General features: G+C 41.2%; 1 protein-coding gene across 4 annotated transcripts in view; it reads left to right on the forward strand.

The window, feature by feature from the left end:
* The window catches only part of ASTN2 (astrotactin 2), an 899,407-nt gene that overhangs the window by 358,170 nt on the left and 515,516 nt on the right, over positions 1–25,721 (forward strand). For all 4 annotated transcript variants that reach the window (XM_068552572.1, XM_068552571.1, XM_068552573.1 and 1 more), the window contains one exon: positions 12,216–12,362. In XM_068552572.1, coding sequence (XP_068408673.1) covers positions 12,216–12,362 — 147 coding nt within the window. The remainder of the gene's footprint in view (positions 1–12,215; positions 12,363–25,721) is intronic.

The following is a 25,721-nucleotide window of genomic DNA, read 5'->3' on the forward strand; positions in this document are numbered from 1 at the left end:
ATTTGGTTTGGAGGAAAGCAAGCTCAAGGCAACTGCATTGCCACCTTTAACTAACTAAATAGCCTGGAGGAGGAGGTCTTGGGTACATCCTATTTGACTTGGACAGCAGAAGTTGGCTCACAGAGTGAGATTCTAGGACTGTTTAGTACAACTGTCTGAATATAGAATTGCTGCTTCTCAGGGGGTGAGTTTGCTGTCTCTGGAAGTATGCAAAGGCTGGATGAGCACTTGCACAGATCTTATAAAGGAGAATCCTAGGGAAGATGGGAGATTTTAAAGGATACTATGGATTTGAGAGCGCCAGGTTCAAAGTGCCAGAGAACACAAGAAACTAGTTCATGGCAGAAATAGAGGGACAGGGGGTGAGGAGAGACTTGGCCCCTGATGAGCAAGACAGGGAAAAGGATGCCCCAAAAAAGATGCCGCATATTGACACATCACACTGAAGAAGTGTGTGCAGAATGTAGACACGAGGCAGGCTGAGGAAAGGCGGCTGCCTTCCCCAGAGTTATGAGAAAGCCCCAATTTCAAATATTCTTTCCTTCTGCCTCCAGCGTGGCACTTGCACTTGTCAGAGGATGTGTCCCAATTTTAGTTTCCAGAAATACGCAGAGAAGCACAGAGGCGCTGGAGCTCAGGTGTGGCAGGAATCCCGTGAGGTCTTCAGTGAGGTTAGTGGGGCACCCCATCAATCTGTGGTGGTCACCCTGATATGAAGGAGGCTGGGTGGCCTCTCCAGGGCTTTTTGTATGCTTTCTGGCTGGCCAGGGACCAATCTTTGCTAAAGAAAGTGAATGAATACATTTGACTAGAAAAGTACCAATAGCAATATTCCAATACTGACACCTCTTGGTAGAATGGGGAATAACATTTAAGCATTTATTCATTCACTCATTCGTTCAATAGATGTTTATTGAGCACCTAATATATCCAGACATGCTTATAGACACTGGAGCTAATAGGAGGGCATAAAAAATGAGGTCTGACACATAGTGGATACACATTAAATAATTACCTATTGAATAAATTAATTCCCAGATAAGGACATTGAGACTTAGAGAAGTAAGGTGACTTGTCCATGGGGGCCAGCAGCTAAGGTTAAAAGCCAGAATTCCAGCTTCAACCGGAGTATCACCGGCCTCTTGATATCCATGTAGATGCCAAGTGTTGGGCAGTGGGGTTTTAAGGAATTGAGATAAAAGGAATGACACCAAGAGCGTATATGGATCCCTAAGTGTGTATGCTTGGTGTTGTAACTGTGATCTCTCATTTAATCCGCACAGTTTGCCTACCAGTTAGGGATTATCATTGTCATTTTATAGATTAGAATACCGATGCTCTGAGAGTGTAGGTGACTTGCCAAAAGTTAGACGCTACTAACAGGAGGAGTTTGGATTTAAATCTCTATGTCCAGAACCTAAAGCGAACCTTTCTTTTGTTCTAAGTGGCATTTCTACCTTTTGGTCTCCTTTACCCTAATGTCTGGGTTCCTAGAATCTCTGTCCCTCACCCCAATTCCATATGCCATTTAAAGAAAGAAATGAATTCTCAGCTTAGGACCTAGCCTCTCATGCCCCGTGATATCAGGAGGAAGGAGTCGGTGGGAGTACAGCAGCTTTTAAGTTTTCCACACACACGGGTCTGATGGGGTTAGATCTGTTGTCTTCATTGTAAAATGTGATTGATTCAATTCCAAATTTAACTTAAATTTGATTTTCCTCTCTCAACCTGGCATTTCCAAACTGAGAATTAATCAAACCCCAAATTATAGGCAGCATGTGGATCAACAATGCCGAGTTATTTCCGGTTGAATTTCTCAACCAATGAATTTTATGCCATTCTCTGCTGCCATGAGGGGAGTTGAGGGGTAAGAGGGAGGGGAAATGAAACGGAAATTAGATTATTAACTTTCTCCAGTTCCAGCAATCAATACGCCCTGGTGAAATTCTATTCCCACAGCGCAGCTCGCACCCTTGCAAGTGACGGGGAGGGAACTGTAAACTGGGATGTCAGCCAGGGATAACCATGACCCTAGCCATCCAAGGATGCTCATGTTATGCATGATATGGAACTATGATTTATTGTTTGTTTGTTTGTTTTTACCAATTATGTGCATCATCTTATTTTGTCGTCAAATCAGCTCTGAAAGAAGACCATTGTTCCCATTTATTCAGATGGAGACATTGTGTCTTCTCAGGGTTAGGTCAATGGGCAAGTGTCACGTGAGATTTTGTGGTTAGGCAGGATTTGAACAAAGGCATACCTGTCTCCAAAGGCCATGCTCCTTCAGCAAGTACATGATGCCATCCTGGGACACTTATTCTCTGGTGAAGTGGGAGGTAGTATGATATGGGGGAGAGGATGGAAAGAACTGGTTCTAATCCTGACTCTGCTACATATGGATTGAGTGACCTTAGAAAAGTCGTTTTATCGCTCTGCCCGTCTGTTGCTGTACAAAACAGAGATAGTAGTAACAGTTTGCTGTAAGAATTAAATGAGGTAATTTCCCTCCACTAAAATGTAAGCTTCAAGGACTTTGGCTGTTTTGTTAACTATCCTTTCCCCTGTGCCTAGAACAGTGTGAGGGAAAAGTTGATGTTCAATAAAAATTTGTTGGACGGATGGCGGGAGGGATGGATGGATATAAGTGTTAGGCATAGTTCCTGGATTGTAGTAAGCAGCCAACAAATGGAGGTTCTCTTCCCTGTCTTTGCTTACTGTGATGCAGTGCAGAGCCTGGGTGAGGCGGGGTTGGGTATTATGGGATAGATAGTTTCTACCTTGCCACTGTCTACAGCCCCTACTCAGAGCTAAGTGCTGATGATCAGTTCCCTAGGCCAGGAACTCTTAAAAAGTCACCTCTGTTTGAGTCCCACTGTGAAGTTTCTGCCAGGCCTAGTTGCCATGGAAACCCCCCAAGCCCTAGTGGCTGCTCCACGGGCATCTGGCCTGAGTGCAGACTTGACCTGCGTGCTTTCTTCTTCCTGGACTTCAGAAACAGCTGTGGTGTTTCAGGCATTCTCTGAGTAAATGGCTACCCCAGGATGCTGTTAATTTGCATTCTCTCTTCCACTCCCTCTGCTTCTTAAAACTCTCCCTGCACTCTCCACTCTGTGTGTCTTTAGTTTCTGTAAAGAATAATTCAATTCCTAGTATGTTCTGATAATGGGTTGGACAAAGAGATAAATAAGTCCTGGTTTCTGCCATCAGCTAGGAGATAAATACCAATGTCTGGCTTGGAAAGATCATTTACCAAGGGCCTATCTATGTGCCAGAAACTGTGCTGGTCATTTGACATTTTCTGTCTCATTTAGGTCTCACAACACTCTTGAAGGAAATGTCATTTTATTCCTATTCTCCAGATAAGAAAACAGAGGGCCAACAAGCTAATGTGACTTTACTCCCCACCATATTGACTCTTAAAGACCTTGGATTACCGTGAAGATTTAAATATAGGGGATACAGTTAGCCCAGCGTGAACCCAGGGAGCTAGTACAAGCAATCCTACTCCTACCCGTCAACCCTCTTCACCCAACTAGAAATCGGCCCGTGGAGCCTGGGTGGTATGTCTGGTAGTTGGTTAATTAGTGAAAGGAATGTCTTGGTCACATCTGTTTCTGCTGCTGCGTGGGCCAGTCTGAGAGATGCCTTCTCGGACACTCACAGGGCACTATTGTCCTTCCAGGGAGTCCACTCCCCGATGCCAGGCACCTCTAACCACCTTTCACATCTCACACTCTGGACCTGGTTCACCTTGCCAAGAGTTTGTTCCTGCTGGACTCATGTTTACATGTTCTTTCTCTCAGAACAGCCTCCTTAGAGTCTAGACTGGAAACTCAGTGCTGCTGCTAACTGTTATTTGGGGATGGGGGTCGGGGGGTGGGGTGGGATGTTAAGTATCTAGGCTAGGAGTCATATGCTGACTTTTTAAGGAAAGACCTATGCGAGGCAACAACGCCTAGTCCATACCCTTTCTGGTAGAAAACATCGACGTTAGCTTGCTTCTGCTATTTAATTATGAAACTGTTAATATTACCGGAGTTTGAAACAGCTTCTTGTGGCTCCCAGATGAGAGAGAAAATGTGTTCCTTTTTTTCCTGTGGTCCTTTTAAGTTAAGAGATTTTCTGTCTCCTGACACCAGAACCATCTTTTTATCTTAACTGCTCTTCTAGTTAACTAATATTCACCAACTATAACAAGCACAAATATATGAATCGTCCCTACCATAGGCTATGCTTTATTCTAAGGCTGGCAATAAAGACAAAGCCCCTATTCTTTTATTTATTTGTTTGTTTGTTTATTTATTTATTTAACATCCTTTCGTTTTTTTTAAATCTTTATGTAAAAAGATATATACGCCCATGCCACTCTCTCATTTCGTCCCAGCTTACCCTTGCCACTCCCCATAACCTCAAGTCCATTCTCTATGTCTGCATCTTTATTCCTGTCCTGCCCCTAGGTTCTTCAGAACCTTTTTTTTTTTTTTTTTTAGATTCCATATATATGTTTTGGCATACGGTATTTGTTTTTCTCTTTCTGACTTACTTCACTCTGTATGACAGTCTCTAGGTCCATTCACCTCACTACAGAAAACTCAATGTCGTTTCTTTTTATGGCTGAGTAATATTCCATTGTATGTATGTGCCACATCCTCTTTATCCGTTCATCTGTTGATGGACACTTAGGTTGCTTCCATGTCCCGGCTATTGTAAATAGAGCTGCAATGAACATTGTGGTACATGTCTCTTTTTGAATTATGGTTTTCTCAGGGTATATGCCCAGCAGTGGGATTGCTGGGTCATATGGTAGTTCTATATTTAGTTTTTTAAGGAACCTCCATACTGTTCTCCATAGTGGCTGTATCTATTTACATTCCACCAACAGGGCAAGAGGGTTCCCTTTTCTCCACACCCTCTCCAGCATTTATTGTTTGTAGATTATTGATGACAGCCATTCTGACCGGTGTGAGGTGATACCTCATTGTAGTTTTGATTTGCATTTCTCTAATGATTAATGATGTTGAGCATCCTTTCATGTGTTTGTTGGCAGTCTGGATACCTTCTTTGGAGAAATGTCTATTTAGGTCTTCTGCCCATTTTTGGATTGGGTTGTTTGTTTGTTTTTGATATTGAGCTGCATGAACTGCTTGTAAATTTTGGAGATTAATCCTTTGTCAGTTGCTTCATTTGCAAATATTTTCTCCCATTCTGAGGGTTGTCTTTTCTTCTTGTTTATGTTTTCCTTTGCTGTGCAAAAGCTTTTAAGTTTCATTAGGTCCCATCTGTTTATTTTTGTTTTTATTTCCATTTCTCTAGGAGGGGGGTCAGAAAGGATCTTGCTGTGATTTATGTCATAGAGTGTTCTGCCTATATTTTCCTCTAAGAGTTTTATAATGTCTGGCCTTACATTTAGGTCTTTAATTCATTTTAAGTTTATTTTTGTGTATGGTGTTAGGGAGTGTTCTAATCTCATTCTTTTACATGCAGCTGTCCAGTTTTCCAAGCACCACTTACTGAAGAGGCTGTCTTTTCTCCATTGTATATTCTTGCCTCCTTTATCAAAGATAAGGTGACCATATATGCGTGGGTTAACCTCTGGGCTTTCTATCCTGTTTCGTTGATCTATATTTCTGTTTTTGTGCCAGTACCATAGTGTCTTGATTACTGTAGCTTTGTAATATAGTCTGAAGTCAGGGAGCCTGATTCTTCCAGCTCCGTTTTTCTTTTTCAAGATTGCTTTGGCTATTTGGGGTCTTTTGGGTTTCCATACAAATTGTGAAATTTTTTTGTTCTAGTTCTGTGAAAAATGCCATTGGTAGTTTGATAGGGATTGCACTGAATCTGTAGATTGCTTTGGGTGTATAGTCCTTTTCACAATGTTGATTCTTCCAATCCAAGAACATGGCATATCTCTCCATCTGTTGGTATCATCTTTAATTTCTTTCATCAGTGTCTTATAATTTTCTGCATACAGGTCTTTTGTCTCCCTAGGTAGGTTTATTCCTAGGTATTTTATTCTTTTTGTTGCAGTGGTAAATGGGATTGTTTCCTTAATTTCTCTTTCAGATTTTTCATCATTAGTGTATAGGAATGCAAGAGATTTCTGTGCATTAATTTTGTATCCTGCAACATTACCAAATTCATTGATTAGCTCTAGCAGTTTTCTGGTGGCATCTTTAGGATTCTATGTATAATATGATGTCATCTGCAAACACTGACAGTTTTACTTCTTCTTTTCCGATTTGGATTCCTTTTATTTCTTTTTCTTCTCTGATTGCTATGGCTAAAACTTCCAAAACTATGTAGAATAAGAGTGGTGAGAGTGGGCAACCTTGTCTTGTTCCTGATCTTAGTAGAAATGGTTTCAGTTTTTCACCTTTCAGAACAATGTTGGCTGTTGGTTTGTCATATATGGCCTTTATTATGTTGAGGTAGGTTCTCTCTATGCCTACTTTCTGGAGGGTTTTTATCATAAATGTGTGTTGAATTTTTTCAAAAGCTTTTTCTGTATCTACTGAGATTATCATATGGTTTTTATCCTTCAGTTTGTTAATATGGTGTATCACATTGATTGCTCTGCATACATTGAAGAATCCTTGCATTCCTGGCATAAACCCCACTTGATCATGGTGTATGATCCTTTTCATGTGCTGCTGGATTCTGTTTGCTAGTATTTTGCTGAGGATTTTTGCATCTATGTTCATCAGTGATATTGGCCTGTAGTTTTCTTTTTTTGTGACACCTTTGTCTGGTTTTGGTATCAGGGTGATGGTGGCCTCGTAGAATGAGTTGGGGAGTGTTCCTCCCTCTGTTATATTTGGAAGAGTTTCAGAAGGATAGGTGTTAGCTCTTCTCTAAATGTTTGATAGGACTTACCTGTGAAGCCGTCTGGTCCTGGGCTTTTGTTTGTTGGAAGATTTTTAATCACAGTTTCAATTTCATTACTTGTGATTGGTCTGTTTATATTTTCTATTTCTTCCTGATTCAGTCTTAGAAGGTTGTGCTTTTCTAAGAATTTGTCCATTTCTTCCAGGTTGTCCATTTTATTGGCATATAGTTGCTTGTAGTAATGTCTCATGATCCTTTGTATTTCTACAGTGTCAGTTGTTACTTCTCCGTTTTCATTTCGAATTCTATTGAATTGACTCTTCTCCCTTTTTTCTCTTGATGATTCTGGCTAATGGTTTATCAATTTTGTTTATCTTCTCAAAGAACAAGCGTTTAGTTTTATTGATCTTTACTATTGTTTCCTTCATTTCTTTTTCATTTATTTCTGACCTGATCTTTGTGATTTCTTTCCCTCTGCTAAGTTCGGGGTTCTTTTGTTCTTCTTTCTCTAATTGCTTTAGGTGTAACTTTAGGTTGTTTACTTGAGATGTTTCTTGTTTCTTGAGGTAGGATTGTATTGCTATAAATTTCCCCTTAGAACTGCTTTTGCTGCATCCTGTAGGTTTTGGGTTGTGGTGTTTTCATTGTCATTTGTTTCTAGGTATTTTTTGAGTTCCCCTTTGATTTCTTCAGTGATCTCTTGGTTATTTAGTAGTGTATTGTTTAGCCTCTGTGTGTTTGTATTTTTTACAGATTTTTTCCTGTAACTGATATCTAGTCTCATAGCGTTGTGGTCAGAAAACATACTTGGTACGATTTCAACTTTCTTAAATTTACCAAGGCTTGATTTCTGACCCAAGATATGATCTGTCCTGGAGAATGTTCCATGAGCACTTGAGAAAAAAGTGTATTCTGTTGTTTTTGGATGGAATGTCCTATAAGTATCAATTAAATCCATCTTGTTTAATGTATCATTTAAAGCTTGTGTTTACTGTTTATTTTCGTTTTGGATGATCTGTCCATTGGTGAAAGTGGGATGTTAAAGTCCCTTACTATTATTGTGTACTGTTGATTTCCCCTTTTATGGCTGTTAGCATTTGCCTTATGTATTGAGGTGCTCCTATGTTGGGTGCATAAATATTTACAATTGTTATATCTTCTTCTTGGATTGATCCCTTGATCATTATGTCGTGTCCTCCTTGTCTCTTGTAACATTCTTTATTTTAAAGTCTATTTTATCTGATACGAGTATTGCTTCTCCAGCTTTCTTTTGATTTCCGTTTGCATGGAATATCTTTTTCCATCCCCTCACTTTCAGTCTGTATGTGTCCCTAGGTCTGAGGTGGGTCTCTGGTAGACAGCATATATATGGGTCTTGTTTTTGTATCCATTCAGCAAGCCTGTGTCTTTTGGTTGGAGCATTTAATACATTCATGTTTAAGGTAATTATCGATATGTATGTTCCTATGACCATTTTCTTAACTGGTTTGGGTTTGTTTATGTAGGTCCTTTTCTCCTCTTGTGTTTCCCACTTAGAGAAGTTCCTTTAGCATTTGTTGTAGAGCTGGTTTGGTGGTGCTGAATTCTCTTAGCCTTTGCTTGTCTATAAAGGTTTTAATTTCTCTGTTGAATCTGAATGAGATCCTTGCTGGGTAGAGTAATCTTGGTTGTAGGTTTTCCCTTTCATCACTTTAAATATGTCCTGCCACTCCCTTCTGGCTTGCAGAGTTTCTGCTGAAAGATCAGCTGTTAACCTTATGGGGATTCACTTGTATGTTATTTGTTGCTTTTCCCTTGCTGCTTTTAATTTTTTTTTATTTTAATTTTTGATAGTTTGATTAATATGTGTCTTGGCGTGTTTCTTCTTGGATTTATCCTGTATGGGACTCTCTGTGCTTCCTTGACTTGACTGTTTCCTTTCCCATATTAGTGAAGTTTTCAACTATAATCTCTTCAAATATTTTCTCAGTCCTTTTTTTTTTTTTTCTCTCTTCTTCTTCTGGGACCCCTATAATTTGAATGTTGGTGCATTTAATGTTGTCCCAGAGGTCTCAGAGACTGTCCTCAATTCTTTTCATTCCTTTTTCTTTATTCTGCTCTGTGATAGTAATTTCCACAATTTTATCTTCCAGGTCACTTATCCGTTCTTCTGCTTCAGTTATTGTGCTATTGATTCCTACCAGAGAACTTTTAATTTCATTTATTGTCTTGTTTATCATTGTTTGTTTGCTCTTTAGTTCTTCTAGGTCCTTGTTAAACATTTCTTGTATTTTCTCCATTCTATTTCCACGATTTTGGATCATCTTTACTATCATTACTCTGAATTCTTTTGCAGGTAGACTGCCTATTTCCTCTTCATTTGTTTGGTCTGGTGGGTTTTTGCCTTGCTCCTTCATCTGCTGTGTATTCCTGTCTCTTCTCATTTTTCTTAACTTACTGTGCTTGGCATCTCCTTTTCGAAACCTGCAGGTTCGTAGTTCCCGTTGTTTTTGGTGTTTGGCCCCAGTGGCTAAGGTTGGTTCAGTGGGTTGTGTAGGTTTCCTGATGGAGGGGACTGGAGCCTGTGTTTTTGGTGGATGAGGCTGGACCTTGTCTTTCTGGTGGTCAGGTCCACGTCTGGTGGTGTGTTTTGGGGTGTCTGTGACCTTATTATGATTTTAGGCATCCCCCCTGCTAATGGGTGGGGTTGTGTTCCTGTCTTGCTAGTTGTTTGGCATAGGATGTCCAGCACTGTAGCTTGCTGGTCATTGAGTGGAACTGCATCTTAGCTTTGAGATGGAGGTCTCTGGGAAGACTTTCGCAGTTTGATATTGCGTGGGGCTGGGAGGTCTCTGGTTGACCAGTGTCCTCAATTTGGCTCACCCACCTCAGAGACTCAGGCCTGACACCCGGCTGGAGCACCAAGACCGTGTCAGCCACACGGCCAGACAAAGTTCAACCAAAGTTGTGATACTTATTTCCCTTGTAGGAGTCCACATGATATTAAGAGGCACCGTGGGAGGAGTATATTAATAGCTACCATGTCTTGGGTCTTGCGATTGCCTTTTCCCTCAGTGACATCACCTCCCGGCAGGTCCTGAGGAGACCAGGCTCCTGTGAGAGAGAACTGGACCCCACAGTTTCCCAAAGCTGAAGCCCCAGTGGGTCCTGAGGAGACCCCGCTTCCGTTAGTGTGGACTCGACCCTGGGTTGTCCTGAAGCCCGGGCCGTCAGCATGGACTCAGCCCTGCGTGTTCCAGAAGCCAGAGACCCAGCGGGTCCTGAGGAGACGGGCCTCTTGGCAGCCCCTATTCTTAAATTAAGCAATTTCAAGGTTCTGAGCAATGAACCTGGCAGGAGAGACATAAAGATGGTAAAGATGGGATCCCTTCCCTCAAGCAGCTCACTGATTATTAAGAAAAATAGATATTCATACAAAAATCTGCAAGTGGACTGTCAGGGGCTCCTGTTCCATTAGGGTCCATTTATCTGGGAGTGTTGGTTATCTGCGGTTGGCATGATTTTTGATAGTTCAGTGCCTGTGTCTGGTTGCTAATATAATTATCATCACTGCTGGAAGATATGATGCATTTACTGAGATGCTACCACATTCCTGACACTGTGGTAGGCATCGCGATACAGTGGTGAACAGAAGACGCAGTGCCTGCCCTGAAGGAATTTACCGTCAAGTTACTAGGTTCTAGTGTTTGAATAAGATATTTTAGGAAGCATAACAAATGTAGGCAGTCTTTCTCCCTAGAGGGAGAGGGATTTACACTTACGATTAATCTCAGTGAGTGATGGGAAACAAGGAGACAAGTGGATTTCTATGCAAAAGAAATAGCTCCTATGCTAATATTAACATGATGAAGAGCACTCACTTTGGCACCACTGCAGTGATGCAGCCCTGCCAGCTCCTGGGCTGGGTAGCAGAGAGCAGCAAGGAGGTATGAATGTAGGGACCCACTGTGAAGGCCTCAGATGCCAGGCTAATCAGTGTGGACCACATCCTGTGGCCAGTTGCTCTATAACAGCTCAAGGGGTTCCACCAGGGAGTGAGATGGAAAGATGTGCCTACACCTCCCTCATCTCACAAGCAAACAGACAATAGAAGAGATGAGGGGTAAGAGGTGAAAATGCTAAGGACATAGAGTACATAGGACCGCATGCTTTTTAGTTGCTGTAAAGGAGGAAGACAGAAGACTGAAAGTTGACATCTAGGTTTCTGGCCAGTTTAAATGGCCGTGCTTTCAATACTTAGGGGAGCCCAGGAGAAGGAGGAGGAAGAGGCTTTAAGGAGACGATAATGCGTCCAGTCTTGAACATGTTGTTTTGTCATACTCATGGGATATTCAGAGACAGATGTCCGGGAGGTTTGGGCATAAAGGTTTGTTCCAAATAAGAGCAGAGTGGGTAATAGAAATTTGGGAAGCATTGTTCTAGACATGTTAATCAAAGCCTTGAAATTAGATGTGAATAGTAAAGCCAAATAATGAGACCCGTTGGGGGCTCAGGATGTAGTCCTTAGAATTTCTTTGCTGGCCCAGCACTCTCCTTGCCAGGCAGATCCAATCTACTCATTGTACTGTGACCGTGAAATTGTCTTTAATTTTCCCAGGCAAAACTCCCCTCCTCATCTCGTGCCCTCTCTACTAGCTCTTAGCACAACTTGCCTTGGATTCTAATTAGCTGTGGATAAGCCTGCCTTTGCCCCCTAGCCTGTAAGCTCCTGCAGAGCAAGAACTATTCTTATTCTGCTCTGTGTGTGTCTCACCTAGTAGGTCATCAGTAGATGCTTGGGAAATTAACTTGAACTGATCGGCCTCTAAGTCTGTGAAACCCTTCTAGATGACAGACATTGTATGTACACTATGCCACACGATCATCACAACCACCTGTGAGCTGTCTATTATTATCCTCATCATGCACATAAGAAAACTGAGGCTCAGAAATTGAAATAGTTCACACAGCCAATGAGGACTGAAGCCCAAATTTGAACCCAGGATGGTCAAACTCCGAAGCCCATGCTCCTTTCCCTAGGCCCTATGAATTCAACAACACAGTATCTTCTCGGTTGCTTCCAAAGTGAGTAGAAAGTTTAGTATCATCTAAATATTATCAAAAATGACCAGCCTAATTGAGAGGGGAAGAGTAAGAATTGCCACAATTTTGAGGAAGTTTGTTTCTTTTCATCTATACCAAAAGGGTTAATAAGCCCATTTTTCAGAGAGTTAAACAAAGACCCAACAAGGGGACCACTGAGCTGTCGCTACAAGCACAGAGGTTGGAAAATATGGTTCCTTTTTCCAGCTTCTCATTTGGAAAACAATAGAATTCCCAAATTCCATGCTATTCCTGTTTCCTCACCCCATGGACTTATGTATCTTTGTGTATGTTTATGTTACTAGGTTTGCTGAAAAGCCCAGTGAACAAGACGGCCCTGATGCTGATTGCTGTGAGCTCCTGCATCCTGGCCATGGTGTGTGGCAGTCAGATGTCCTGTCCACTCACTGTGAAGGTGACTCTGCATGTGCCCGAGCACTTCATTGCAGACGGTAAGAGCTGAGCGTCGGAGATGCCCCGCACCTACTCGGCACCTTGCACCCCTGTGTGCTCCAATGTTCCCCATGTGTGGCCCAGCCTCAGAATTATATTACTAAAAAAGAGAGAGAGCATCCAAAGACCTTAAAAGAGGTCTCTGTCTTTGAAAATCCTGGATTATTTGAATGGAACTAAAGACTGCTTTTATTCCATGGGCAAGGGTAAGGTTTGTTAATAAAGAAAGAATTCAAATGTGCGTGCAGAAAGCTTGAGCTACTTCAGAGAACCTAGTGTTTTCTTATCATGCTTGTGCATCCTATGCCTAACTAAAAATACCGCCCCGCCCCCCAAAATAGTCTTTCCTATTTTAAAAATACGACAAAGAAGACTGTATGAGCTTCGTTGGAACTTCCTAAGTGTCCTGGATTAAACTCATATCTCATTCGCTGTAAAGGTCCTTTACAAGCATGTTATATCCTACCATTTACTCCTCACCCAATTAGTTTGAATTAATGAGACACTGTAGTCGCTATACTCATTCGCAAAGCATGGTCCAAGAAACTGATTAAGGTGCTTGATATCTATTGCTAAAGTGCCCTCCAGAAAATTGTTCCAGTTTATATACTCCAGCAGAATGTGATGTGTTTCCCCAAATGCTTGGCATTATTATTTATTTATTTTTACAATTTACATATATTATAACTTTTCCTTTACATACATTACAAAAAATTATGTTTCTCCAAAACAGAAATGTATCCATTTGGGGGAAGAATTTTTTTTATTATTGAAGTGTAGTTGATTTACAATGTTGTGTTAATTTCTGCTGTGCAGCAAAGTGATTTGGTTATACATATATGTACATTTTTGTATTCTTTTCCATTATGGTTTATCTTAGGATATTGACTATAGTTTCCTGTGATATATGGTAGGACCTGGTTGTTTATCCATTCTATATATAATAGCTTACATCTGCTAATCCCAACCTCCCCCTCCATCCCTCCCCTCCCCCCTCCCCCCTGGCAACCACCCGTCTGTTCTCTATGTCCATGAGTCTGTTTATGTTTTGTAGATAGGTTCATTTGTGCCATATTTCAGAGTCCACATATAAGTGATAGCATATGATATTTGTCTTTCTCTTTCTGACTTACTTCACTTAGTATGATCATCTCTAGTTGCATCCATGTTGCTACAAATGGCATTACTTCCTTCTTTTTTATGGCTGAGTAGTATTCCATTGTATATATGTACCACATCTTCTTTTTTATTATTAATTTTTATTGGAGTATAGTTGATTTACAAAGCTGTGTTAGTTTCAGGTGTACAGCAAAGTGAATACATATATACATTTCATATATATATATATATATATATATATATATATATATACACACACATACACACACACACACATACTCATTCTTTTTTCAGATTCTTTTCACATATAGGTTATTACAGAATATTGAGTAGAATTCCCTGTGTTATACAGTGAGTCCTTATTAGTATTATTATTTTTAAATGTATTGAAAGTTATCATAATTATAATAAAGAAGAAATATTATGTATGCAGCTTAATGAATTTTTACAAGAGTTCACCCAGATCAAACATAAAACATTTCCAGCACCTTCAGCTTCCTTATGCCCCCTCCCAGTGAATCCCATCCCAGGGATAACCACCCTTCTAGCACCATATTAGTACCATTATTATTTTTTAAAATCTTTTTCCCATTAGATATGTATCAGATGTTTTTGAGATCCTTTATATTTGTCAGCCATATTTTAATGCAACTCGATTTTATCTCTAATTTTTTAAGTTACAGTGTTCACAGCTTAGCACCAATCCCTTCAGTATGTTCTGCGCAGAGTGGAACGTTCACCTCCTTTCTCTCCTAGACTTATACTAAAGCATCCTGTGTTTACTCCTACTTCACCATAGTGAACTAGCCCCTACTTTAAATTTTTTTTAATTTTTTTTAATTGAGGTATAGTTGATGTGCCATATTTTATAAGTTTCAGGTGTACAACATATTTTGCACAATTTTTAAAGACTATATTCCATTTATAGTTCTTATAAGTTACTGGCTATGTTTTCCTGTGTCATACTATATATCCTTGTAGCTTATTTATTTTATATGTAGTAGTTTGTACCTCTTAATCCCCTACCCCAGTCTTACCACTCCTGTCTTCCCTTTCCCCTCTGGTAAACACAAGTTTGTTCTCTATATCTGTGAGTCTATTTCTTTTCTGTTATAATCACTAGCTAATTTTATATTTTATTTTTTATTTCTATTTTTCAACTGAACTGCAAGTAAGTTTAGTATTTCTCATCTTATATGCACTCAGTTGATTTTTTGACCAAAGCAGAATTTTGGTTCATCCCTATCAAATCGTATGTGCACATAAGACAGGAAAATATGGGAATATGAAATGGCAGAGGCATAGCAGAAGTAGAAGGAACAAAAAAAAAATTTACTGAAGCAGCTAGGCACATAGGCTCGTGGAGCTTGGGACTGGAAAAATTGCCAGAACCTGGGTGTGGCTGGAACATGGGATGGGAGAGTAAGAGTGATGAAAACCAATAGGGCAAATTTTGACCATTGTTGGAGGCATGTGAACTTACCTTTTATCACCACCAGTCACTATTCATTAATTGTAGAATGTTAGGTCTTAGAGACATCACATTTTCAACATTTATTTTCACGCATGTAGAAATGGAGCTCCTAAGAGGCTAAGTAACTTGCTCAGGGTCATGATAAATAGTTTCGTGGCTGAGATCAGAGACTATAGAATAATACAAACAAAATTCAAATACTTGCCCTATTACCTGCCGCTTCTGTAGCCAAGTGAATTATTTACCTCTCTGAGTCTCAACCTCTGCATCTATAAAATGGGAATGATAATAATACCTATCTCATAGGATTATGGTGAAGCCTACAATTCCATATTTATCAGATTTTTAGATAGCATGTAGGTGGGAAATAGCAAAATCAAAGGATTACCCAAGAAAACTGTAAAACTACTGTGGTGGCTTCAAAGGATAGACAAAAATGTGGTAAATTAAAAGGTGCCCTTTCCCGATAATTCTTCTTCTGATCTCTGTCATAAACTTAAAGCTTTATAACTACGTGTAGACTTGTCTGTTTCTGCCTCTAGACTGGAATGTCTGTGAGGCAAGGGTATCCCTGATGACAAACGTACCACATGGCCTGTGATGGATGCTCAATAAATATGTGTTGAATGAATGAACAGAGCCTAAATTAAAGCAGAATTATGAAAAGTTCTGTGGGATTCTTCTACCAGATGTCTAAGCAGAAAGGAGAGACCGAGTGAAGGAACACTAAGGCAGAGAATGCATAGAAGTCAAAAAAATTGGAAATAACCATGGAATATACAAGATTAGAGACACAATTTGGCAAACATGGCACACACCGTTAGGAGGACCTAACCCAAAGTGTGTCAGTCTCGAGGCATAATGGAACCGTCTTTCCCTACATGCTATAATATCTTTGTAAGGAATGTACCCTCTGAAATGGGACATGTTTGTGTAAGTCTCATTTTTCTCATCTGTAAAATGGGGATTATTTTGAAAAGATTGAATGACATAATATGTATGAAGTACCAACAGAGGATCTAAAACACTGGGATTGCTTAATAAATGACAGCTGTTATTACTCTTATTCCTAAAATGATCCATAAGGGAAGAGACCTCAGAAGCTGGACTATAGTCAGACAAGAAGGTACAGGAAATTATATAGATGAGAGTAGCTATTCTCAGGAAAATGGAACAGGGAGTCCATTATATGCCCCCCAACCCCTGGCCCATGGAAGTCTTGTAATGTCTTCCCAGTGGAAGACATTAACACTTGAAGGTCCTCCATCTTCTGGGGATCTTCAGGAATCCAGAAAGCAACCAACGCTTGAAGTCAGGTGGGCAGCTGTCTAATAGTTCTAGGCAAGCAGACCTGCCACAGCACAATCCAGTGCCGCTTGTGGGTGGATAATCTCTGTGCATTGCTCATTCCATTCTCCCAACAGGTCTCCAAAGTGATCTTTATTATCCCTATTTGACAGATAAAGAAACCAGGACTTGAAAAGCAGTAGAGTCTTGCTTTCCATGGGGGGTGGAACATGATCTGACAAAGAAAAAATCATATGGGTTGGACTTAGTGGGGCCTCTAGCTCTGATTTCTGGAGATATGAGAGTGTTATGCAGGGAGGCAAGAGGGGAAATGATGACGATGGTGCCTATTTTCTTGAACCCTTATCATCACTTGGCGTTAATATTTATAAATGCATTGAGATATAGAATAAAGAAAGAATGCAGATTGCATGTGTGTAATTAAATTATTTTTTTACATATATTATACAGCCAGATCAAAATATAGACCCCCACCCAAGGCCACTGGCTGAGTTATAAACAGCAGTACCGTCATAATGAGGCTTATCAGGATGAGAGAAACCCCTGTCAAATGGGAGAGAATCCATTGAGACAAGGCCATCCAAGGACCACGGCCAAGGCAGCTCTCACCTTTCTTACCTTCCCCCATGAAGCTTAAGCTGCCAAGCTGCCAGCCCTTTCTTAGTAGGCAGAGCTCTCAGCCAACCTTGTACATTGGGCTGTCTGTGGTGCTGAAGTATTGGAGATGGCTGAGTAATGGGTTCGGTCTTCAGGAGGAAAATGAATTTTGCACTTGTGTTACAGCATAGTTGTACTTGATGCTTGCTGCCCATTACAAGAAAAAGGTCAGCATGATAAAGTACTTGTCCAGAGCTCAGCTGGTAAGAACAATAAATACTAACAGAGTCCCCTTCCAAGCCCTTGGCAAATATCGTCTCTTCCTTTGTCTGTGCCTTCTCAAGGCCACTGGTGGCTTTTTGCTCTGCTAAGCACATAGTGAAGGGATGGACTAGGTTTGTGTCCAAATTTACTGAATTTCAGTTTTTCATCTGAGGCCTATAAATGATCTTCATTTGGGTTATCTGGGCTCATGATCCCCAGAACTAATGAATCACATTTTCTAGGAGTAGAGCCCAAGTGTTAATATTCTCAACAAGAACTTGAGGTGATCCCTTAACAGAAGTTTGAGAGCTGCATCAGTATCTCTTTAAGTGTTACTTTCTTTTCATCTAACAGATTAACAACTCCTTGAGACCTCTTGGAGCCCTGATAAGGGGCTTTGGTTTCTTCCATCTTAGACTTGATCAATGCTGTATTAATGGAGCTGCCTTATGGTACAATTCCAGTGATTGCCCGTAACACTGAATACCGTGTGAATGGTCCAATATGAGTTTTATAACAAGGCAGCTCTCATCACATGGGTTTGGGTTTCACCCAAATTGCCCTACAGGTAGCATTATTGATGAATGGTTATTGGTTAACATTAAAAGCTCATATGAGTTGAGATGTTAGTTTCTTCATCCCTCGAGGCTCCCAGTGTATAATATGTCAGGATATATTCACCAAATATCCTGGCCCTATAGTAAGCCAGTAGAAGAGACAACTTTTAAAGGAATAAGCTGTCTAGATTAAATGGGTGAAATGGTTCCACTCCAGTGTAGGTAGATAACACTATACCTAGAGTTCTCTGTTCCATTTTGTTCTGGTAGTTGTGCTTTAAGAAGCACAGAAGGTCAATGATATATTGGAAGGCATCCAAAATAAAGGAATTGCAGCCAAGAGATTGGAAAAACATTGTCAATACCTAATAACCCCTTAAGGAAAGAGTGGAGGAGAATCATTCTATAAGAAGAGTTGAAGGAACTTAGACAAAAAGTGAGCTTAGAATTATTGAGCATATCTGTTAAGAATGTGGCAGTGTTCAAAACACTTTACATGGAGTTACTAATATAATTCTCATATCAGAACCCTGAGGCAGGAATTAGCATCTTCTTTTTGCATAAATGGAAGGTAGTTTTTGGAGATGTTAAGTGATTTGGCCAGATTAACACACAGAAGTGAAGCAAGGTATGAAAGCCCAAGTCTACCTAAACCTCTCATCCAAGTTTTTTCCGTGTCCCATGCTTCCACAAAAATGACCATGATAATTATCATTTGTCTTGAAAAGGGAGCAGGCTTGTTCTGGAAGTCCCCAGGAAGCAAAATTAGAGCTATATGGGTGATGAGGGTGGTCAGAGATGGGAGAAGATTGAGTCTTAATCTGGAAATGTCTTCACTTTCTAAGCTTTAGTCTCATCTATAAAGTGGGGGATTATAGCAGTACATATCTCCTAGAGCTATTGTGAAGAATAAATGAAATAATGCTCATAAGGCTTTTAGCTCAGTACCTGAGACCTAGTAATGGCTCAATAAATCATATACATGTTAGTAGTTGTGATAACACTTTTTTAATATTGGAAGGGGGTCACTGTAAGGTAATGAGTTCCCCATCATAGGGAATTTCCTGAAAATAGATGACCACATTTCTATGAAGCCATAGAAGAAAAGTGAAGAAATGTGTTTGGCTAGGGTACAAAATATTTCGAATCAGAACCATTTTATCAGACTATAAATTTTTAAAACACTTAAATTTTTAGGACCTTTAGAGTATGTTTGTTTATTCTTTACTTCCTCATCCCTGAGTATCACCCATTCTTTGCCTCGGCTCAGAAATGGAGTGACACCCAGGAATGGGTTATGGCCAGTGATGTCTCTTGACTAAATACACCCCCCCTACCCAAGCACAGACTGTGTTCTTTTATGTTGATATGCTCACTGCGTAAATATCTATGCCACAATATCTGTCTGTTAAGGTCAAGTTAATGTGTTAGCCTTGACTTTGGGTTTGGACTAAGGTGTATTCAAGTCTTCTCTATTCCCTACGACTGAGGAATTGGGGATTATGGATTCCTTACCAGCCTATGAAATCCTCAAGTGGAAACGTTCATCATTAGGATGGCCTGGTTCATTAATATGCCACATGTGTAGCTGCTTTTGAACACAAAATTGTATACAATGAATCTTGTTCTACATTTATTTGCTTGCACTCCTACTTTATGTCTTTTAACCCAAGAGAGTGAGCTAGTGTGTGGCTGTGCTGTTAATAAGGAATGAGGTTCATAAGTGACTTCAGAGCAAGTTTGCAGTGATTTGAATACATGGGAGGAGTATTTTCAATTCTTAGAAGTGGAAGTTACACCACACTGAAGGTGACTGCTTAGTCACAGACCACCAGGCAACTTGTCTAAAAAGAGTAGTTCCTTGGACATCTTGCTGTCTGGAATCATCCGGAGCTTTGTTTTAAAATGTTCAGTTTTTATTTCAGACTTTTGAGCACCATGGAACATGTTCAGGTATAGAAGTGCTCTACAGTATGACATCTGCCTTTTCCATTCTTAACTCCTTTGCATGCACTTGATACTATTTAGACAGATAGACTGCCTGGCTTTGTATTACCTCATTTCTGTGTATTGCAATCCTACCCATGTCTAAGACCTAACTTAATTTTCTCCTTTCTCCAGAAAACCTTCTCCAACAAAAACCCCAAAACTTCTTCAAAGGAAACGCCCATCAGAAATAATCTCTCCTTCCTTGAAAATTACATAGGACTGTATGTGTATCTTTCTAATAACCCCACAGTCTAATTTCCATCACAGTTATTGTTATGTATGTGTCACTGGAACAACTGACATAGTCCGAAGAACTGGCCTCCTGCATTAAATCAAGCGCCTCTCCAGTCTTTTCTCGACATTGCAAACAGAGCAATCTTTTAAAATGAAAAATCTCAACATGTTGCATCCTCCCATAAAACTGTTCAAGTACTTCTTATTGTACTCATTATAAAGCTTGAACTCTTTAACATGGCCTTTAAGTCCCAGCAAGATCAGGCCCCTGCCTGCCTCTCTAACCTCACCTTATACCAGTTTCTCTACATTGTTTTCTTAAATATCCTTGGCTGTCTCCTGCCTCAGGGCCTCTGCACATGTCCTTCTTACTCTCGGAAAATTTCTCCCCACTTCCTCAGTTTCTTTGGTACAAATTCCATTTACCCTACAGTGGTTGACCTCCCCTTTCATTTCCCAGTCTCTGCTGGGCCCATAACTATTCTTTCTCCTTGAGCCCTGCTCTATTCCCTGATTGCACTCATTTCTATTTGTAATTATAGTCTTATCTAGTTAATGTTGAGCTCTCCCACTAGGTTGCCAGCTCCTTAAGGATAGACATCATATTTGTTTGTTTTGAACATTATATTCAGCACCTAGGACAGCACCCAAAACAGAGTGTCCCCAAAGCTTTGGTTGAATGAAAATAAATAAATAAATAAAATGATTTTAATAGCTAGTCTGAAATTTCCTCAAGAGTAAAGCCACAGTTTATTCATGCCCTAAACTATTGTGAAGCCTAACGAAGGTTCTGACTCAGTAGACATATAATAAATTATGACTGTGAAGTGAATGAAGGGAGAAAGAGCAGGCAGGTGGATGCAGATGCCCTAAGAAGATACATTCTGGGGAATGACGGTGCAAGAAATCTGAGGCTGCCTCCTCTTCTTATGACTGACTTCACTTCCCAAGGTTTTTGTTCCCATCCCCAAAGATAAGAAACTCCAATCAAACTCACATCTCTCCCCCTCCAACACCAAAATGAAACAAGCCTTATCCCAGAGCCCAGGAAGAGGGGAAAATATAAATTGAGCTGAGATTCAGAACACCCGGGTGGGGGGAGGTGGCAGTGAAATACCAATAAACCATATTAATATGCTGAAATCAGGAAGAATAGGTTGAACTCCAACCCAGATTTAATGACTATACGCGAGAGAGTGCAGGAGAAGGCAAGCCTAGGTTTCAGTCAGAATTAAAATGAGATCTGTAATGAAACTGGTAATATAATTATAAACTGTGAAAACTTTTTCCCTTCTCCCTCTTCTTGTACTTAATGGACAGCTTGCTAAGCAATGGCCTGGAGCTGGTGCTGGGAGCTGTGGAGAGCCCCTAGAGTGGATTCTGTTTTGGTTTTTTTTTTTTCGCCTCAAACCTGTTCATTAGAAAAGTCTAAGTCCACAAAACCATGGAAGGAAAAAACGCTTCAAGCCATTTCTTCATTAAATAGTAAGTAATCCCCAGGTTAAAAGTGACAAGGGGCTTGAGGGAGAACAAACCCCGGAAAACCATTCTAAGCAGCTGAACATGTTCAAGCTTTTAAAGATATCACAACAGCCATTTCGGTTGCGATCTTTAATGGCACTTTGTGCTACGATGTTAACTTGGCTTCCTGCCAGGATGAATTGTTACTAATTTCCCTTCTTAACAAAAGGTATAACTGAGTTTGACATCCAAATTTGGAGACTAATTTCTGTGTTTTGATAGCACATCAAGTCCAAAAATATATTAGTAGGAACTAGAGGCAGAGGATGGTTGCAGGGGGTAGGGGAATTTAGTTTATTCTCGTTAATAATTCTGCTGTTGTGAGCAGAAGCCCACTTTGACTTTTTGACTAGGAGGAGAGAATAGCAGGTGGGAGCTTTGATGGGATGGAGCTCGGGACTATGGAGTTAGGTGTTCCATCGTTGCTGGCTTGGTGTTTGCAAAGTGGTGTAGGGTTGAGGCAGTGGTGCAGTGCTGGGACAGAGAAGGTCACATGGTACAGAGGTTAGGTGCATTGATCTGTGACCCAGTGGATGTGAGTTTTACTCCCAGTTCTTCTGATTTCTAGTTTTCTGACCTTGGTAATGTTAATTCATCCCCCACTGCTCACTTTTCTCTCCAAAAGCAGTGTTGATATTCCTTGCCTCAACTGAGCGTTAGTGGGGCTGGTGAGTGTGCGTGCACTTGGCCAGCTGTGAGCATAGCTCTGATGATGAGAACACTGTGCTTTTCCCTTTCTGTTTGTTCAGTGTTTTATTATTTTTGAAGACAAAGAGGTTGAGAAGAGGTCTTAGTGGGTATGGCCAGGTAAGAAGAAGGTACAATTTTAGAGAGGCTTAGCTTGGCCCCAAGGAAGAAATTAAATAGTTAAAAATTCATGAATAATATCACCACTTCTTGATTCATATATAGTGCCTGTTTCTTCCCTTCCTTCCTCCCTCCTTCCTGTGGTCAGCAAATATTGCACACCGCCTTCTCTGTGGCATGCTTCGATGCTCAGGGATGCAGATATGGATAAAACACTATCTCTGACCTCCCCCAGTTTGGTGGTAGTAAGACACTACCAAGCAGATGAAATAGGAAACACAGTGTGGTAAGAGTCTTAACGGGGTTTGCAGTGCGTGCTGTGGGAAAATAGGGGAGGGGCAGCCAAGTACCCCAAGCTGGAGATGGGGTGTGGTGCTAAGGAGAGGATGTCTTAAGGAGGTGCTACCTGAGTTGGGTCTTAGAGCCACTGGTGCTTCCCTGGAGGTGGGTGATGGATGACACAGGCTTTCCAGAGGGGTCATGGACACTTTTCACTGCATCCCTATAGACCCTGCTGCTCAAGCCTCCTGGTAATTGTGATAATAACGACACTGTGAATTGGTAACATTTACAGAACATTGCTAAGTGCCAGGCCCCGTGCTGAGTGCTTTGCAAAGCATTACCTCATTTAATTCTATTACTACCTGTGGTAGATCTGGGCATTTTCCCCATTTTAAATTTAAGGGAAACTAAAGCTGAGGGAGTTTATGTGACCACCTCAGTGTCACACAGGCAGGAACATGTTGAGCAGAATTATTTCAAATTAGTGGCCACAGGATGTGGTAGACAGAGAATTATTCAATGACAAGATCAGGTTCTACCTCTGCCACAAATTCACCTTGACTTTGGGCAAATCTCTACTTCTCCAGGCTTTTTCCAGGTTTTTTCATTGTAAAATGTGGGAAAGGGAACAAGATGGTCTTAAAATTCCTCCCTGGCCTAACATTCGAACGGTAGAATGAGAAATACTGGGGTTCAGAGTCCCTCTTTACTCATCCCAGTAGGTATGTGGCCTCTGGAGTATTTATGCAGTCACTCCATTAGCATCTTCAGTCCTCTGCTTTCTGACTCTTGTTTGGGACAGTCTGTGGCTAGGCAGCCCCCGAGCAAGGATCTTGGGAGCAGAGGCAGCTGAGCAAACCTTTCGCAGCCCACAAGTTGCCATTTGAAGAATGCTTAGAAGGACCACAGCCAAGCTTGTGCAGGGACCGCAGGCTCCCAGGGCTGCTGGGATGAAACAGAAAGTGGTGGGGAGCTGGGCCATGGTGGGAAAGATGGCTCTCAGTCTCTAACTCCCAGCTTCAGCTGCTGAGGGACCTTGAACCTCTCGGATGCCAGCAAGAGTATGGGAGGGGGAGGATGCATCATATTCAGAAGGAAATGATGAGATGGGAGGAATAGTTAAAACCTGTGTGTCCCTCCTGCTTCTGTTCCTCCCCCTGCTCATTCCTCCCCGCTTCCCCCTCCCCACTCCCGGCCTGTGGTGCCCAGCAGAGCCTTGCTGTTTGGCTTTCCTCCCTAGCCACGCCTCTCAGTTATCTAACCCAAATATATCTGTAGCTGCACATCCTTGTTTTTTTTTTTTTTTTTTTTTTTTTTTGGCTGCTGTTGGCAACTTCCTGGAGCTCTGCTGAAGTCCCTGGGCATCTCACCCTTACCTGGAATTATTCCCAGAGCCTGGACCACCCCTGAACTTTCCATGTCTTCCCTCCCCTGCTTTCACCCTGATTCTCATTTGGACTTTATCAGTGAATCCATCCATCAAGACCGTCAGCTGACACTGCTGAGTGTCTGCTCAGTGCCAGGACTCATACTCTAGAATTCACTCAGATACTATCTGCACTAAGGGAGTGTGAGGTAGGGGAAAGAACAGGAGATTTAGAAGCAGAAAACCTCCAGTACGAATCTGCACTCCTCCACTTACTAACTATGGATCTTGGATGAGTCACCTCACTTCTCTGAACCATCAATTTCACCATCTATAAAAGTACAGCTCTTCGCCTCTACTTCACAGGGCGTTGATGAGGTTGAAATAGAAAGTGGTATGAAAATAGCCTATAACAGGTGCTCGGTAAATGCTAAGCATGCCCTCAAAGGGATTGCACTTGTTATTTAAAGTGATTGGATAGCTGTAAACCAAAAGACAACACTAGAAGGCAGATCATAATCTGGACCAGGCAGGGCATATAGTTAAGAGTCAGCAAAGGCAGAAATACAGACACAGTTGTAGAGAACAAACGTATGGACACCAAAGGGGCAAAGCGGCGGGGGGTGGGGGGTGGGGGGGGGCGGTGGTGATGGGATGAATTGGGCAATTGGGATTGACATGTATACACTGATGCGTATAAAACGGATGACTAATAAGAACCCGCTGTATAAAAAAATCCATAAAATAAAATTCAAAAAAAAAAAAGAGTCAGCAAGACTGCCAGGGAAGCCTGGTGATTTCCACTGGACAGATCTGGGTAAAGCTTCAAGGAGCTAGAGGACTTAATTTGCCTTGGATGTGTCCCATCAGAGGAAGCTGGATGGGCAGGGATTGGAAGTGAGACTCTATGCTTTGTTGGAGACGATGAGAGAGAGTGAAGACAAGAAGGGTGACCCTCCAGGCAGGAGGAACAGTAAGAGCAAAGGTGTGGCAGGAGCAGGTAGCATCCAGAGCATCTGCGGCTCTATGGGGCTTGAACGGGACCAAAAAGAGGAGCAGATGAGAAGAGCAAGGGTCTCTGTGTTGGGCTTTTACCTTGGAGGTGGTCGGGGGTCACAAAGCCGCTAAAGGGTTTTAAGCAAGGGAGTATAAGCAAGGTAGTTGCTTAAAAGGCAATGCAGTATGGCAATTCAGAGTTCAGGCTGTAGAGTCCGATGTATCTGGGCTCAACTGCTGGTTCCATGACTTACTAATAGTTATTTGATATTTACAAATGTTACTTAACCCTCCGGTGCGTTTCTTAATCTGTGGAGTGGACATAATAATAATAGCTCCCTCTTAGGAAATTTAAATGAGATATTATCTCTCTAGTATTTAGTAGAATGTTTGGCAAGCACTAAACACTGGGTGGTACTTGTTTTTATTGACCTCATCATCTTCATCACTCTCTCCGAGTCTAAGTTAGTCTCCCTCTTAAATGATCCTGAACTTTTCTTTTTTGCACTCAGCACATTCACAATTGCTTATCTGATGTCTAATTTGGATAAGAGTCTGAGCTGTAGATTCACACTCCCTGGGTTCAATACCTGGCTCTGATATTTCCTAGCCATGAAGCATTGAGCTAGTTATTTAATTTCTAAGCCCTTGTTTACTCATCTTTGAAAGGGGGGTGATAGCAGTAAACCACCCCCAAAGGGCAGTCAAATGATTGTACGTGAAGCCCTTGACAAGGGCTCGGCACATAGTTGAGACTTGGGAAACAATACCCCTGATAATGCTACTTTAAACCCCTAAGAGCTAAGATTGTAGCTGTCTTGTTCTTGTGGAGTCTCCAGTACAC

This window comes from Eschrichtius robustus, chromosome 10 (assembly GCF_028021215.1).
Source record: "Eschrichtius robustus isolate mEscRob2 chromosome 10, mEscRob2.pri, whole genome shotgun sequence".
Classification (NCBI taxonomy): Eukaryota; Metazoa; Chordata; class Mammalia; order Artiodactyla; family Eschrichtiidae; genus Eschrichtius; species Eschrichtius robustus.